The 16,580-nt window shown below is 40.4% G+C and overlaps 1 protein-coding gene across 1 annotated transcript; it reads left to right on the forward strand.

The window, feature by feature from the left end:
* The first annotated feature begins 14,608 nt into the window (after positions 1-14,608).
* On the forward strand, positions 14,609-15,598 carry LOC149231546 (uncharacterized). Its single transcript, XM_089381671.1, has one exon. The coding sequence runs from the start codon at positions 14,609-14,611 to the stop codon at positions 15,596-15,598; it is 990 nt and encodes a 329-aa protein (XP_089237797.1).
* The last annotated feature ends 982 nt before the right edge of the window (positions 15,599-16,580 follow it).

Below are 16,580 nucleotides of genomic sequence, written 5' to 3' on the forward strand. Positions count from 1 at the left end.
TTTACCAGAGACACCCAAAAATATTAAAAATTGCGGTGCGGTATAATGTCATGCACCGATTTTCGGTGCATCTTGTAAATTTATAGGGTACACCATGATCGGTGCGAGCTGAATTTGTTGAACGCACTACGCAAAAAAAGAAGATTTAAATATTAAAAATTTATTATTAAAAAAATATTTAAATATTAATAGTGGGTTGACCAAAAATTTAATATAAAATTATATGATTTTTTTGAACTTTTAAATTATATAATTGTGGGTTGAATACTTCTTAGTACTATTTATGCTTAATCAAATTTTGTAAAACTCAAATTTCTGAGAGGGAGATGAAGAGTTATTGTTACACAGTAATTTGTCACCATCCCTATTACCCCTTCTCCCGCACATTGGAGGGCTTATTCCGGGACCTGTGAGAAGTGACATAACCTGAAAACACTTGCATTGTATCCCCTTGAGTATGTACTTCATATGCCCTTAAGACACCTTCTGCAAAATACCCATAAAAATAGCCCTTTTTCCATTGGCGCGGTTCCACTGTGTATCACTCGCGCCAATGGGGGAAATCCTCCAAAGAGGGTGCGCCAGCTGGCGCTCTGTCTCAGAGTCGCACTCACGCCAGCCCAGTTGGGTAAAGTTTTTAACAAACAAACTTACGAAGGTTCTTCCTAACCCACTCAGGAATTGAATCTATATTGAGTTGGGTCAGTTTGGCTTCGAATCTCCATAGAAGGGAAGTAGTTCTCCACCTCTCATGGAAGCTTCTTAGTGATAAAGCCAATCCCATGAATCTTGTGGATGACCCTAACTCCTTCTCCTATATCTATAAAAGCTTGTCCTTTTGCCTTTGACAAGCTAGTGATAGAGTCTCCAAGTTCCAAATTCTAAGTCTCAAAGTCTGAGAATTGCCAAGTTCATGCTACAAGGAGCCTTATTCATTCCCATGAGGTTAAATCTTAAGTGAGGAGATTCTTATCCAAGTGACCAAGGAGAGAGAGGCTTGTTCCCCATTCCCAACAAGCTTTGAAAGGCATGTGTTGTTGATCACCCAGCCAAAGGAGGATTTGACGTCAGAACAGAGGCGATCCCTACTAGCCCAAATGGGGTCTAGCAACAATCAAACAACGCTAACACGCAGGTTCCTAACTGCAAATCAAAGGATGATGATGAGGGTCTACCTAGATTCCAACGCTAGTACTTGTAGAAGAGTCGTCGCTCCCGTCCCTTTGCTCCGGCTGGTCACAATCCCCACGATCCTCGTGAACGGACACCTGCACATGCAAAGAACGACACAAATACAAGCATAAAATCCAATAGATGCAACTATATATCAGTCAGAAAGGATATAACTCAATCATCATTACAAAGACAATAAGAGTGGAACCATAATGATAGTCGTCTATTATTGATAAACAAAGAAGAATACAACCATAGTTCTGACGTCAAATCCTCCTTTGGCTGGGTGATCAGCAGCACATGCCTTGCAAAGCTTGTTGGAAATGGGGAACAAGCCTCTCTCTCCTTGGTCACTTGGATAAGAATCTCCTCACTTAAGATTTAGCCTCATGGGAATGAATAAGGCTCCTTGTAGCATGAACTTGGAAATTCTCAGACTTTGAGACTTAGAATTTGGAACTTGGAGACTCTATCACTAGCTTGTCAAAGGCAAAAGGACAAGCTTTTATAGATAGAGGAGAAGGAGTTAGGGTCATCCACAAGATTCATGGGATTGGCTTTATCACTAAGAAGCTTCCGTGAGAGGTGGAGAACTACTTCCCTTCTATGGAGATTCGAAGCCAAACTGACCCAACTCAATATAGATTCAATCCCCGAGTGGGTTAGGAAGAACCTTCGTAAGTTTGTTTGTTAAAAACTTTACCCAACTGGGCTGGCGCGCCCTCTTTGGAGGATTTCCCCCATTGGCGCGAGTGATACACAGTGGAACCACACTAATGGAAAAAGGGCTAATTTTATGGGTATTTTGCAGAAGGTGTCTTCAGGGCATATAAAGTACATACTCAAGGGGATACAATGCAAGTGTTTTCAGGTTATGTCACTTCTCACAGGTCCCGGAATAAGCCCTCCAATGTGCGGGAGAAGGGGTAACAGGGACAGTGAAAAATTACCGTGTAACAGATGCTCCCTAAAGCATGAAGCCCGACAGAGAGAGAGGGGTGAAATGCTTTACAAGAACATGGCCAACTGAAAGCACTGCCGCCGGAGAACCTGCATGAAGAAGTACAACTGATATCTCAAGTACATGATGTATGTGGTATGGGCACAACCATCCATAACAGAGTACATAAAAATCCAGATCCAAGGTATGGGCGCAACCATCCAGTAAGGAACGATAAGTAGAATCTGGCATGGTCGGAGCCATCCAGTGAATGAGTCATGTAATGATCATAATAATCCACAAAATCGCAACCTGGATCCCAACAGACAGAATCCAGGGTCTTGCGCTCCATCCCGACCCGAAAAAAAGTGCAAGTTCAAGCATGCGAATATGGGAGTCGAAGTTGAACATGCAAGAACATCATCTGATTACCAGTCAATGATGAAAACTATTAACACACGCGAGAGGTACCACCAATAATGACAATGGTCCTCAAGGTACTATAGGTACAATCTATGGCGTGTGAATCAGTGAGTTGGCGTCGAACACCCGTAGAATCATTCGATCGGAGGCCAATGATGAAAACCTCGCGTCGAACACGAAGAACCTGCCATTGAGGCATGCAGGCTCCAAGGCACCTGAAGGGAGTCTCTAGGTCAACTTCTTGGATAATGAGCCGAAGTCGACAGGAAGTGACCTTGATCGAAGGTGGGCCATAATGTTTCCCACATCATCGACACGAGACAGAGAAGGATAAGATGTTTTGTGTGAGGTATCAGAGGGAGGTTGAGTATTCTGCAGAGGTCAACTTCTCTTGAACATATTGGCGACACGACAGTGGACTTGGCAGTATTTGACATCAAATGATCAGGGGTCATGCTGACAGGGCAATGAGCAGATGAGAGGTCAAATAGGATAACCCAAACCCACGGAGGCAATTGTAAAAATAAGATGAGATGTCCCCACCCAGACACGAATGCAGACAAGTGCCATGTTCAAGAGCGACATACTGCCGACACGACAATAATTGTTGTTCCATTTTCCCCACCATTGTTGGCGAGTACCCCAGTTATTTTTATCAACAAGCTTGATGGGGATAACATATGATTGTGAGTGTCATTTCGACAGAATCCAATGCCATCAAGTTTTAACGAGCCTGACAGAGGAAAAACTCGGCGTATTTTCATGTTTAGAGAGTTTGAAAAGACAGTAGAAAAGTAAACTCCAAGGGGGTCCTTTTTCGTAAAGTTGTGTCTCTCGAGCCCGAAAAAGTATAAAACAATGCTCAAAAGAACCGCCCGACCATTACGATCGAGGAGTACTTTTCATGAGTAGTGATTTCGACCTGAAAAAGTAAAAAAGCGATCGAAACCACGTCGCTTCGTAACCGTTAACGAACCTGAAACGACAAGGGTCCGACGATCTTTTCGTTTTTACACGGTCGGAAAAGAGTTTAAAGACGACCGCCTCTTATTTACATTTAACGAGTCAAGAGGAAAAACTCAACAATCTTTTCGTCTTTAAACGGTCGGAAAAGAGCTGAAAGCAAACCTCCATTTTTATTTTCTTTAACGAGTCAAAAAGGGAAAAAATACTCGGCAATCTTTTCATATTTTACGAGTTAGAAAAGAGCTTAAAGGTGACTCATCCTAGAGGAACAAGTGGTATAAAGGGTAGCAACTAGTTCCGGCAATGGTGGAACTACTCAAAACATGTAATGGTCAAGAGGCTGGCTAATAAAACCACTCATCGCTGCGATTCCTTAGGAAAGGAAAAACAACCAAGTGAAAGCATATGATCAGCCAAAGAGATGGTGGCAATGGAATGAAACAAGCAAGGCTCATCTAGCAGAATTTAGCAGATAAACGACAATCACGAGATGTAAACCAGGTATGGGTTCATTTTTACACAAGCTTGAACCATGGAGAACTCTGCTTGGATTCGGTTTCATGTTTACACAAGCTTGAAACAAAAAAATATGCTTGTTATAAGTTCGCATGCCCCCAACATAATGACGCAAATCGAGGTACATGCCCCCCAAGCTTCATTGCATTCAACGAAGTGGATGGAATGAAGGTTCACTTTCGAGATCTTGGAAAGACTCGACGGGTATTTTACGAGATCTTAATCAAAAGACTCGATCGGGAAAGGGAGTTGTTCCATTTTTTAATGAGGTTGACACAGTAAAAGAACTATCCTCATTACCCTTGTTTCATTTTTTTAACGAGCTTGACACAAGATCAGGAACTATACTCGACCAGATCCAGTTTCATTTTTTAAGGATCTTGACATAGGAAAGCGAACTATGCTCCGAATGAACTTCATCATAATGAACAGGAAGTTGTCGCTTCCAAGAATGGCACTCCCGGTGGAAGGAAAACATCTTGGAAGTCAGGACCCAATGCCCCCAAGACATTATGCATGACGGCATCATCATGGGATACAGGCACGGGGTAGGTAGCCACGTAGTTGACCTGCGGTGGGGCAGACACAACTGGTGGATAAAAACCAGGAGGGGGTGGCAGTTGCGCAGGAGGCACCGGGGGACTAAAGAACGATAATTGATCTATAGTGACAATTCTTCCGTCGTGTGGAAAACAAACCACACAGAAAAGTGAAGAGACAAGGGCCCCCATGGCATAAACATAGTCACGGCCAAGGAGAAGACTGAAATCTAAAGCACCTTGGGTAACCAGTACGTCTATATAGACGGTTTTTCCTCCCAAAGTAACAGGAAACTTCGGGAGGATCCCTAACGGTTGACTGGTTCCTCCGTCAAATGCCAACAGATTCTGTGCGACTGGCACAAGCTGTGGAGAGCCCAAAGCTTGCAAAGTAGTGAAAGGCATGAGACTGACAGATACACCCTCATCCAAGACAGTGCCAAGTATTGCATTATCATAGGCATGTACTGTAATCTGGAAAGGCACATTGGATGGAAGGCGGAAGGCGGTCAGGTAATTCCAATCGAAGGAAGCGACCAGACTACTTGGTGGGGGAATCGTATGATTGTCCCCATGCTCTAAAGGAACCGAAGGAAGACTTTCGAGAGCAGCTGGGATAGGAGAGTCATTTTTGGACTCAGGAGAATCTGAGGAGACGAGAAGAACATGGGCATGATGTTCTTCCGAAATAGAGTGATCGATGGGTGGTGAGCTCGAGTCGACACTCTTTTCAACCAATGGTTGGTCTAGAACAGGCTTGGCATAACCTAGTTCGGGAAGAGGAGCCTGGACAAGAGAAGAATCTAAGTCAATCTCTTTGTCAACAGGGAGAGGGTCTGAAGAGAGCCTCTGATAACCAAAGGGAAGTTGGGGTGATGAAGCTGTGAGACTTTCCAAGACAACAGAAGCTTTATCCATGAGCGGACAAAGGTGAAGGGGATGGTTGCCTTCACATAGCCTACAGGGGATTCGAATCTTCCCTTTCTTCTTACCATTGCCCGTTGATAGGATGGCATCATCATGAGCTTCAGAGGAAGATGAGGGGCGAGCCGGATCGCGAGACCATACTTCAAGGATCCTGGGAATACCAGGACAATCACGAAGAAGGTGGTCATCCTTGCACAATCTACAAGGAAATTTGACCTTCCGCAGAGGAGCAGAAGGTGGCTCGACTTGAGTTGTACTTTTAACCTCTCACTTAGGAGACTTCTTCTTCTTCATCATCTTCTTCTTCTTCTTAGCCACCTGGTTACTTGAATCTAGACTTTCACCAGGCGAAGTAGAAGATGAGGACGCAGAAACAGGCGAAGAAGGGGAGAGGTCCACCTTAGAATCAACATGATGTTGTTCGGGTGGAGGAACTGATTGACCAACAGTTGAGACGGTAGGGACCAGAGAGGTTGAGAACAACCAAACAGGCAACCCAACAGTTAACCCAGGAAGGGACAACGTTGCCATGTAAGGAGCACCAACATTTCCAAAAGGAGGGAAATGACCAGGATTCCCATCAGAGGGGATGCCTGGGTTGGTAAACTCCGGAAAAGTTGCCATCACAAACGAGAAAGAACCCTACTCAAACTAACGCAAACAAGATCTAACCGGGTAAATGTGAATCGTGGCCGAATAAATTTTAAGACACAGGAACAAAACTTGACCTTTTCATTTTTAAAGAGTCGAGAAAAGGACAAAAGATGACTCTAGTCGCCTTCGAATGTTTAATGAGCCTGAAGTGACAAGTGCTCAGATGGACCTTTTCTTTTAGGGAGTCCGAAAAGGAACGAAAGTGACTACTCTGGAGAGCTAGGCAAAAGGGTTTACCAAGCAAATTCGTAAAATTGCATATACACCTTGGCAGTCATATGAAAACCAAGGACTTTCCGTACGACAGTCAATCTTCTTGAATGTTGTGTTCGGTGCGTTACGACTTGTAAGGCGGCAGACACGGCTTCCTATGGATAAAGGATGATAACCTATTGGGGTCTCCCCATATAATCGACGGTACGTGGGAGCTCAAATCCGTGCTAGACCACTATTGAGTCACGGAAGGAGGAATCACCCAACCTTGAGTGAAACAAAAGTGACTAGGTTTAACGACGCCGGAGCACGTCTCTAGCCTAGACCTATAAATGTGTGCATTATGTTCCAATGCGTTGTTAGATTCATTCAGTTCATTTTAAAGTTGATCTTGTATTAGGTTTCAGTTTTTAGGCCTTACCGTATGTAATCTCTCAAAATTCTCTAAATGCAAACTATATGCCAAAATATGTCATTTCATTCGATGAATGCTAGTTACGAGAGGGTTTGAGAGCTCTCACGCAAACGAAATGATCACAAAACAACAAATAGCTTCCCTAAAGCAGCTAATGGAAATTCACAAACTTTTCTTCAAGATCACTAATTACTAATCAAAATGAAAAGCTTCTAATTCTCATTAACTAATACAAAGCAAAAGAGATTTTCCTTTTTGTTGATGGAAAAGTGCATTAAACAAACTTTTAGAAATGATGACAAACAAATTCTATTCAATACAAGCACATTCAGTTCCCTAAATCACAAATCAAAACTCCAAAGAACCAGAAAGATCCCAAAGACACCAATGAGCCGTGTAATCTAGGATCAAAGTGAGACGAAGTAGAATTCAAGTGAAGACAAAGCAAGTCACCCAAATAATGCAACAAAATGATTTACAACCACCAAACAAGTGCAAGGGAGTAATCAAAGAATCAACTAGATCACTGGAAGATCAAAACACCTGAGGAAGGCTCGACACACAAAGCCACTAGATGTCCTAGGGCTAGAAATGTGAAATTGATGGAAAAAAGAAAACAGCCAAAGGGTAACGATCAAAGCCAGTCAAACCACACTCCAACACACTCAAGTAGTCTAAAAAAGGTACCTAGAACAGAAAAACCAAGCTCAGGAGGCTCAAAACCAAGCAAACTTCAAAAGTTCCCAGGCCTGGCGCGAATGTCAGGCCGAAAAAAGTGCCTTTCATGGATTTGCGCGAGTTGTCAATGAGAAACTGGCGCCAACTGGCACGACTGTACCCCTATAAAAGAGCGCCAGCCAAGTTTGCTATGGAAAAATAAAAATAAACAAGCTAAAGCTAAGTCAACAGTACCCAGGTACACCAAGGGGCAAGAAGCAACACAGGGATTCAACCCAGAAAGCTAATCAAGTAGGAGAACCCAAGAAACAAGGAAAGTTCCAAGCCGTTCAGCTCGTAAACCAAACCAGAGATGGACTGAAGTGGCGTTGATCTACTTTTCTAATGCGGGGCAATAGCGTTTCGAAGGCTTTTCCAAAGTTTACAAATCAAACAACAAGACAAAACAAACAACAAGGAAAAAAGCCAACTCCCCAGCGGAGTCGCCAAATTGTTGCGGAGTAAATCCCCTCTGCGGATAGAGGCGATCCCTACTAGCCCAAATGGGGTCTAGCAACAATCAAACAATGCTAACACGCAGGTTCCTAACTGCAAATCAAAGACCGATGATGAGGGCCTACCTGGATTCCAACGCTAGTACTTGTAGAAGAGTCGTCGCTCCTGTCCCTTTGCTCCAGCTGGTCACAATCCCCACGATCCTCGTGAATGGACACCTGCACATGCAAAGAACGACACAAATACAAGCATAAAATCCAATAGATGCAACTATATATCAGTCAGAAAGGATATAACTCAATCAACATTACAAATACAATAAGAGTGGAACCATAATGATAGTTGTCTATTATTGATAAACAAAGAAGAATACAACCATAGTTCTGACGTCAAATCCTCCTTTGGCTGGGTGATCAGCAACACATGCCTTGCAAAGCTTGTTGGAAATGGGGAACAAGCCTCTCTCTCCTTGGTCACTTGGATAAGAATCTCCTCACTTAAGATTTAGCCTCATGGGAATGAATAAGGCTCCTTGTAGCATGAACTTGGCAATTCTCAGACTTTGAGACTTAGAATTTGGAACTTGGAGACTCTATCACTAGCTTGTCAAAGGCAAAAGGACAAGCTTTTATAGATAGAGGAGAAGGAGTTAGGGTCATCCACAAGATTCATGGGATTGGCTTTATCACTAAGAAGCTTCCATGAGAGGTGGAGAACTACTTCCCTTCTATGGAGATTCGAAGCCAAACTGACCCAACTCAATATAGATTCAATTCCTGAGTGGGTTAGGAAGAATCTTTGTAAGTTTGTTTGTTAAAAACTTTACCCAACTGGGTTGGCGCGAGTGCGACTCTGAGACAGAGCGCCAGCTGGCGCGCCCTCTTTGGAGGATTTCCCCCATTGGCGCGAGTGATACACAGTGGAACCACGCCAATGGAAAAAGGGCTATTTTTATGGGTATTTTGCAAAAGGTGTCTTCAGGGAATATGAAGTACATACTCAAGGGGATACAATGCAAGTGTTTTCAGGTTATGTCACTTCTCACAGGTCCCCGAATAAGCCCTCCAATGTGCGGGAGAAGGGGTAACATGGACGGTGACAAATTACTGTGTAATAGTTAGTATAAAAATGGAACAATTAATTATAAATATAAAGCATGAGAAGTGGGGTTAACGATTCATTGTGTGCACGTAATTATGGAAAGTATATTAAATATAAAATTCCCAAAGAGCAGATCATTGATTCAAAATCTCTTTGGGTGGTTTGTTCTTGTGTGTGTGGATGAATGTTCAAAGCCATGAGAGTTGTAATGCAAAACCATTAAATTGGAAATGTTCATCTTAACTACGGATCTACCAAGCACCGAGAGGGATCAAATCTCTTGAGGTGTAAACCTTTTTTAGAATGAAAAGATATTTGATCCCTCTCGGTGCTTGGTAGATCTGGAGTTAAGATGGATCTAGTATGGTCTACCCCCCTTTAAATATGCTTTATTCCACATGAATACCATGGGTGAATACCATGGGGTCAATATGTAATTTTTATTTCAACGTATGGTTATTTTTATTACTTTTGTTTACATAATAGGAAAGGACATGACAAATCATTACAACATCACATCCACACTAGGCTTGAGAGTGCCTCTTGGTGCAATAAGAAGCTTATAAGATTAGGATTTTTTGTTGAACATTAAGAACTTAAATTATAAAAACTTGTCTTTAGATGAGGTGTAAGAGGTAAATTTTGGTTAAGGAAAATTTTAGGTGCTAAACTTTGCAAATTGGCTGATTTTCCATACCTTTTTTTATGAATTTTCATTTTTTTTTCAAGAATGATTCGCCCATCCCTAATGGGGGTGTGTATCGAAAATATTTGTGGTCTGGGGGACTATTCCCACCACCCTGGGAGGTGATATCATTTAAATGGAGCGGGTAGTGTGGCCACCCCCGTGCATGCAAAAGCATGTGATTATACAACCTTCTATCAACCATGTTAAGCCGCATTCGAAGGAGGAAACGTGGGTGGCGAGCCCACCTTTGAAGCATTCCTATAAGGAAAAATATTGAAGCCCCCGAAAAATAGGTTGGGACAACTTTTCGGGCGATTACTAGGTTAACGTGAGGTGACTAGTTAAACATCATATGGTAATATAATTGCTTGGCACCCTTGGGCGCAGTTCTGGAGTGCAAGGAGGCCAGAGTGAAGTTGGATGTTAGTTGTGTGAAGGAAAATTTGGTGGTGTAACTCAGGGTTAACAAGGTTTGCTATGAGTTTAAACCATATATAGGTTGCAGACCGCCAGGGTCTGGTTGATTTCATTATTATTGGTACGTATAGACTCTTGCTAGCCACGAGTATTTTCTTCTATTATTGGTTTCTCGCATGGGCCTGGTCACTGTTACGTTTATGTAGTTGTGGTAGTGGGACTTTATACTTGCACCATGGTAGCTTTCCTTCCACTCTTACTAGGCCTTGCATGTACTAATGTAGTTTTAATTTTTGCTATTGCCTTTTCCCTCTCTTGAGTTGGGTCAAGGTAAGGGAAAAGCAATATTTTAATGCCTTATCACTATAATGCAAAATGAAAACCCTGCAGGGCAGGATAATTACTAAGAAGCATACTAAAAGATATAATGTATTTGCAAGTCTTGAGGATGTGAAATATGTTCAAAAAAACCAATGGATTTGTCTTCAAAGAATGGATACTCGGCTAGTTTAGGTTGAGCGTCATATTCCATGCATTACTGCCATGTGAGCTCCTCCATGATCTAGTGTCAAGGATTCGACATTTGTTACTCTTCGGAATCCTAGCTTTTGAAATGTTTGTCGGTAGTTTTTTGTTTTTTGATTCCACAATAGATAACTTTAATTGTGATATAGCTGTTAATACTCTTGGAGTTTTGGAAAAATTATTCTATAGGCAGGTGGTTACAAATATATGTTTTCCTGCTGGACAAATTGAGATCACTTGTTGATAAGAATGCTTAAGATGGTGGGATTATTGATGTACCAGATAATAGGGTTTTGTGAGGCAATACGATATTGACTTAAAAAAATGATTCACCCAAATTTTATAATATACAACTATTGCACCTTATAAATCACCAAAAAATTATAGAGGCTATATAAAATCTTTAGAAACTTGAATGTTTTTACAAGAAATATTACCAAACATATTACATTTTTCATATTATAGAGTAGTAAGATTCATAAGGTTTCTAACTTCAAGAAAAAAATCCCATTCTTAAAATTATCTGTGAGGTATTTTTTTGTTTGTTTTTTTTTTTAAATCTTGAGATTATTTAAAATGTATCAAATAAAATATAGAATTTATTATTTTTCACACAAACACACACACATAAATATTTATATTTTATAAGGAGAAATATTTTGATTTTTTGATTATAACTATTAACCAACCTAGATCCATCTCAACAACAGATCTATATGTGTCGAGAGGGATCAAATCTCTGAAGGTGAAAACCTCTCTTTTGAGTGTAAAACTTGAAGAAAGCTTTGCATCTAAAAATATTTGATCCCTCTCAACACTTTATAGATCCAGAGTTAAACCAACCTAGATCCATCTTAACTTTGGATCCATTTAGTGTTGAGAGGGATCAAATCTCTTTAGGTGCAAACCTTTCCCCAAGTTTTACACTAAAAAAAGGCATTTTCACCTTGAGAGATTTGATCCCTATAAACACTTACACTTAATAGATCCAGAGTTAAGATGGATCTAGGTTGGTTTATATATATATACACACACCAGAATCTCGTGATATATATTCAAGCAAGATTGTATTTTTTTATATTTAAAATACATTTTTGAATGCATAAATGGATTCAGTGCCCTGAAAAACTCCCGGGGCACTCAAATTATACATATTAAACAAATTAAACTCAATTTTTTTAAAAGCTCTCTTGTATTTTGGTTAAAATCAACTAGAAAAAATGTCGTGAAAAAGGCCATTTCATCTATTGCTCACAACGTGTGCATGCATATATATATATTACATAAGAATACCATGGGTTGTCAAAACCGGAGATAAAAAATGGTCAATGGTAAATTGACTCAATGACCTCTATTTTACCTGAACTATTGTAACAATATTTATAAGCATTAGTTTGTTATATTTTTTATATTTTAATTTTATTTTAAATAATTTGAATTTGAATTTTATTTTATTTTATTTAACCAAGTCAAAATGTTTACTAAACATGACATTACAACATCAAGTTTCATATTGGGCTAGAGAGGACCTTTTGGTGCAATCAATTATATACAGTTTCATAAAATATAAAGAGTTAAATGAAATTGAGGAAATATGTTCATTCATTATAAGTATTAATAAATAAAGAAGGTAAAAAATGTATAGTCATGTAATTCTTTAATAAAAGGAAAGGAAATTTAGTTGCTTGTAAGGAACTTTAGTTATCTAGAATACAGTGGAAATGCCTCTATATAAGTTGGAAAGTGTTGAAAATGCACTGCTAGTGACTGAAATGAAACTTGTCAATGAGATGCGACCTACATATTACCCATCCTATTCCTATGGTGGATAATGGATGAAATGACCCATCAATTCGATTTACTTAAGCCTAGCGCACATTCTCATTTTGTTGTTTCTCTAATTTTCATGAAATTAAGCTAGTCATTAATACTTGCAAGACCCAATTAAATGGTCTCCATTAGTTGGCCGTAGTGAGAAAGATCGTAATACCCAAAGACCATGAATGCTAGTCTAACGTAATCATTTTGTTCCATGTGATCTATTAGGAGTAAGAAAGGAGTCTATTTATTTGCTTAACTTTTTTAGATTTCCCCAACACAATAACAAACTTGAATGGAATTGATAAAATCTATAAAGTTTTGATTGCCTCCAATTTTATATTGTTAGATCAACTATTGTAAAAGTTGCTTTGAGATATAAAATTATGGTATATTTAAAAATACTCAATCCTTTTCTGAATGTAACTACTTTAATAAGGTAATAATGTTAAAATGGTCAATGACAATTTTTTTCGGCGAACCGAGTGTGCATGCACAGGCTTGACCTAGCTACCATCGCTGCCTCCTGCAGCCTTCCCGCTTGGTAGCCTCCTACTGCTGGGCTTCCTTGAGCTCGGTCTTGGCCCCTCCCTGATGGTTCTCCTCTTCCTGGGCAGCTTCCCGCTCTCTTCCTTTCTCTCGGCAGCCTCTTGCTGTTGATTTTTCCTCCACCATGCCCCTCTCTGTAGGGGGAGATTCTTCCTCACAACAAGGAATAGATGAACAAGAAGCAACCTTTGTTGCTTTAATAGCAGAAAATGGAGCTCCAAAATCCAGGCCAACTACTAGCAAATTTGTGAAGAAGTTAACAGACATACCAGAGATCTCTTTACCTCCAACACTACCCAGGAAAGTTGCTATATCTTTAGCTGAACGTGGATTGGTGGGACAATTTATAGGGTTGTGGCCCTCCCCCAGAGCGGTCCAAAAATGGGTGGAGAGAAACTGGAGCGCAAATATACAAGGGAAAATAGCTATAAGGTTCTGTGGAAGGGGATATTTCACTTTCCTATTCGAAACCAAAGAAGATAGGAATCTAATATTCAGAAATGGACCTTACTTTATGGACTCTAGAGGCTTGTATTTGAACAGATGGTCACCAAATTTTGACCCATAGATGGACATTCCAAGCGCTGTGCCGATGTGGGTCAGATTGCCACATCTTCCCCTCCACTGTTGGGGTGATGAGTCGGTGAAAGCTATCGGAAATGTGGTTGGCAAGTATATAGACAGATGTGAGCCAAAAGATAACATGCACGCCTGTGCTAGAATCTACGTGGAAGTAGACCTGGGGAAAGGGCTACCGGAGGCAATAAAAATCAAGGTGGACCAATGGACTCACATCCAGCAGCTGGACTATGAACAAATCCCTTTCAAATGCAAGGTATGCCATGAATACGGTCATTTTACAAATAGGTGTAGTAAAATAAAAGAAGTAGAGAATTCTGAGAATGTTGAGACACAAGAAGATACTTGGGAACAAGTAAAAAGAAAGAAGCCCCATAATAAACAAGCTGCTCTGAACCCCTCTCAGCCTCTCGAAACCATTGCTTCAGCCTCTATTCCTCCTATCATCATGGACCCTCTAGTAAACCCGACCTCTAACCCATTTGAACTTCTGGGAGAAGACCTGCCATCCCCTCGTTCCCCTACCCAAGTCAATGCATTAGCCATCATCTCATCTCCCACCCAGAGCTTATCCTCCCTCCCACCCACCGTTGATTGAATTCTCACAAGAAACAAAGTCAAAGAAAACACCCATGCATGGGATTAGCCGAAAAAAGCAGGAAGGAAATCCAACAAAGAAATAAGAGATGAAGCAGCAGCAAAGGAAATGGCCATCGGCACCCAACAGCCAATGGACTCCTTCCTCGGCAAACAAAAGGGAAGTGGGGAAAAAATCAGCAAAAGGAAAAGGGCGGAACTCACCATAAGTCGAGTAAATAATGATTATGGTCTATTGAAATAGTAGGGGTCTAGGCTCAACTTTCAAAATCAACGCAGCACGAGACATAATAAAACATGAACAACCATACATTCTTATGATCCAAGAGACCAAATTCAACAACCAAGAGGTCCAAAAATTGATCAAGACTCAATTTTTTTTTGAAGGAACAACTATGGACTCCATTGGAGCATCAGACGGTATTTGCACGTTGTGGAACAAATGGAAATGGGAACTTGTCAAACAAAAACTCAATAATTATTGGGTCAGGACAGATCTAAAAAATAAGAATACGAATGAAGAGTATACCTTTATAAATATATACTCTCCAAACCACTACAGAGATAAAGCTCTGTGTTGGGAATCAGTAAAAGAAGAAGCACAAGAAGGTCAAAGAAGAAATCTAGTTATAGGAGGGGATCTAAATTTGATTCGACATATAGATGAGAAGCTGGGAGGCAATTACTTCAGTGATCCCTCAAGAGCAGCCCTGGAAGACCTCATAGAAGTGCACAAACTTCTTGACATTCCTCCAAGCAATGGAAAATTCACCTGGAGTAATAAAAGATCGGGAGCACATAATATAAAGGAAAGACTAGATAGAATTCTGATTCAAGAGAATATAGCAACAACCTTTCCAACCATCAAAAGCAAAATAGTGCATGCTTTAGCCTCTGACCATAAGCTGGTGGTGCTGATCTTGGATAGGCTGGAGAATCTTGGTCCGATTCCTTTCAAATACAACAAACTCTGGGACAACAAGGAAGATTTTGGCAAGCTAGTAAAGGAAAGTTGGGAAACCTCTGTTATAGGCTCCCCCCATTACGTATGGGAAACTAAACTAAAAAATTTAAGATTAGAACTAAAATCTTGGGCAAGAGGAAACGCTCTCAAGGAAAAAAATAAAAAAATAGAGCTGCAAAAGAAACTTGACAATTGGAGCAAGAAGAAAGAAAATCAGCAAGATAACGAGCAAGAGTATGCTTTTGAAAAAGAAATCTTCTTGGATCTTTACAAGCAAAACAGGCAAGAGGAGGAGGAAATTAGGCAAAAGTCAAGATGCTTATGGCTTAAAGCGGGGGATAAAAACACCGCTTTTTTTCACAACAACTTAAAGATAAGAAGAGTTGGTAACCAAATTGATAAAATTCAAGTGGAAGGATAGGAAATAAAGGAAATGGAGGAAATTAAAAAGGCAGCCCATAATTATTACAAAAACCTCCTCTTAGCAGGGGATCAGCAAGTGGACAACAAAGAATTCCTTCAGCAAATCAGCAGCAAAATAAATGAACAGCAAAACAGAGAGCTTGAGAAAGAGGTCACAGAGGAGGAAATAAGAGAGGCAATTTGGAGCATGCACCCGGAAAAAGCTCTTGGGCCGGATGGGTTCACCATTGCTTTCTACAAGAACCATTGGGCTACAATCAAAAAAGATTTAGTAAGAATGATAAAAAACGCTTTCAAAAAAAATAAAGTGGGAGAAAACACCAAAGCATCCCATTTGGCTCTCATCCCAAAAGAACCAAATCCTATCTCTTTTGATAGATATAGGCCAATCTCTCTATGCAATTCCTCTTACAAAATCATCACGAAAATATTGGCAAATAGACTGAAAAAAATTCTTCCTAGTATCATTTCAGAAAATCAAGGTGGCTTTGTCCCAAAAAGACAGATAACAGACAATGTAATATTAGTTCAGGAAGCCATCCACAGCAGCATCCAAAGAAAGGAAAAGGGCATGGTCATAAAGCTAGACATGGCCAACGCTTTCGACAGAGTAAATCATAATTTCCTTGCTGTCGCTCTTCAAAAGTTCGACATCTCTCCCAAGTTCATAGATATTATTATGGCTTGCATATCCAATCCTTGGATAGCTCCGTTGATCAATGGAAGGCCAAGTAGATATTTTCAAAGCACTAGAGGTTTGAGACAAGGGTGCTCGCTTTCCTCATTTCTCTACATCTTGATGGCATAAACGTTGAGCATTCAACAAGAAAGCCAAAGAGAAAAAAGGAAAATTATAGACATTAGAATAGCTCGAGGGGTTAAAGAAATAAACCACTCACTCTTTGCTGACGACACTCTTCTTATTGGGGGAGCCTCTAGTATCATAGCTAGGTGGTTCAAAAAATTTCTAGATGACTTTC

This window comes from Pinus tabuliformis, chromosome J, assembly GCF_031772625.1.
Source record: "Pinus tabuliformis cultivar Carrire ecotype Pingquan chromosome J, CPIR1, whole genome shotgun sequence".
Classification (NCBI taxonomy): Eukaryota; Viridiplantae; Streptophyta; class Pinopsida; order Pinales; family Pinaceae; genus Pinus; species Pinus tabuliformis.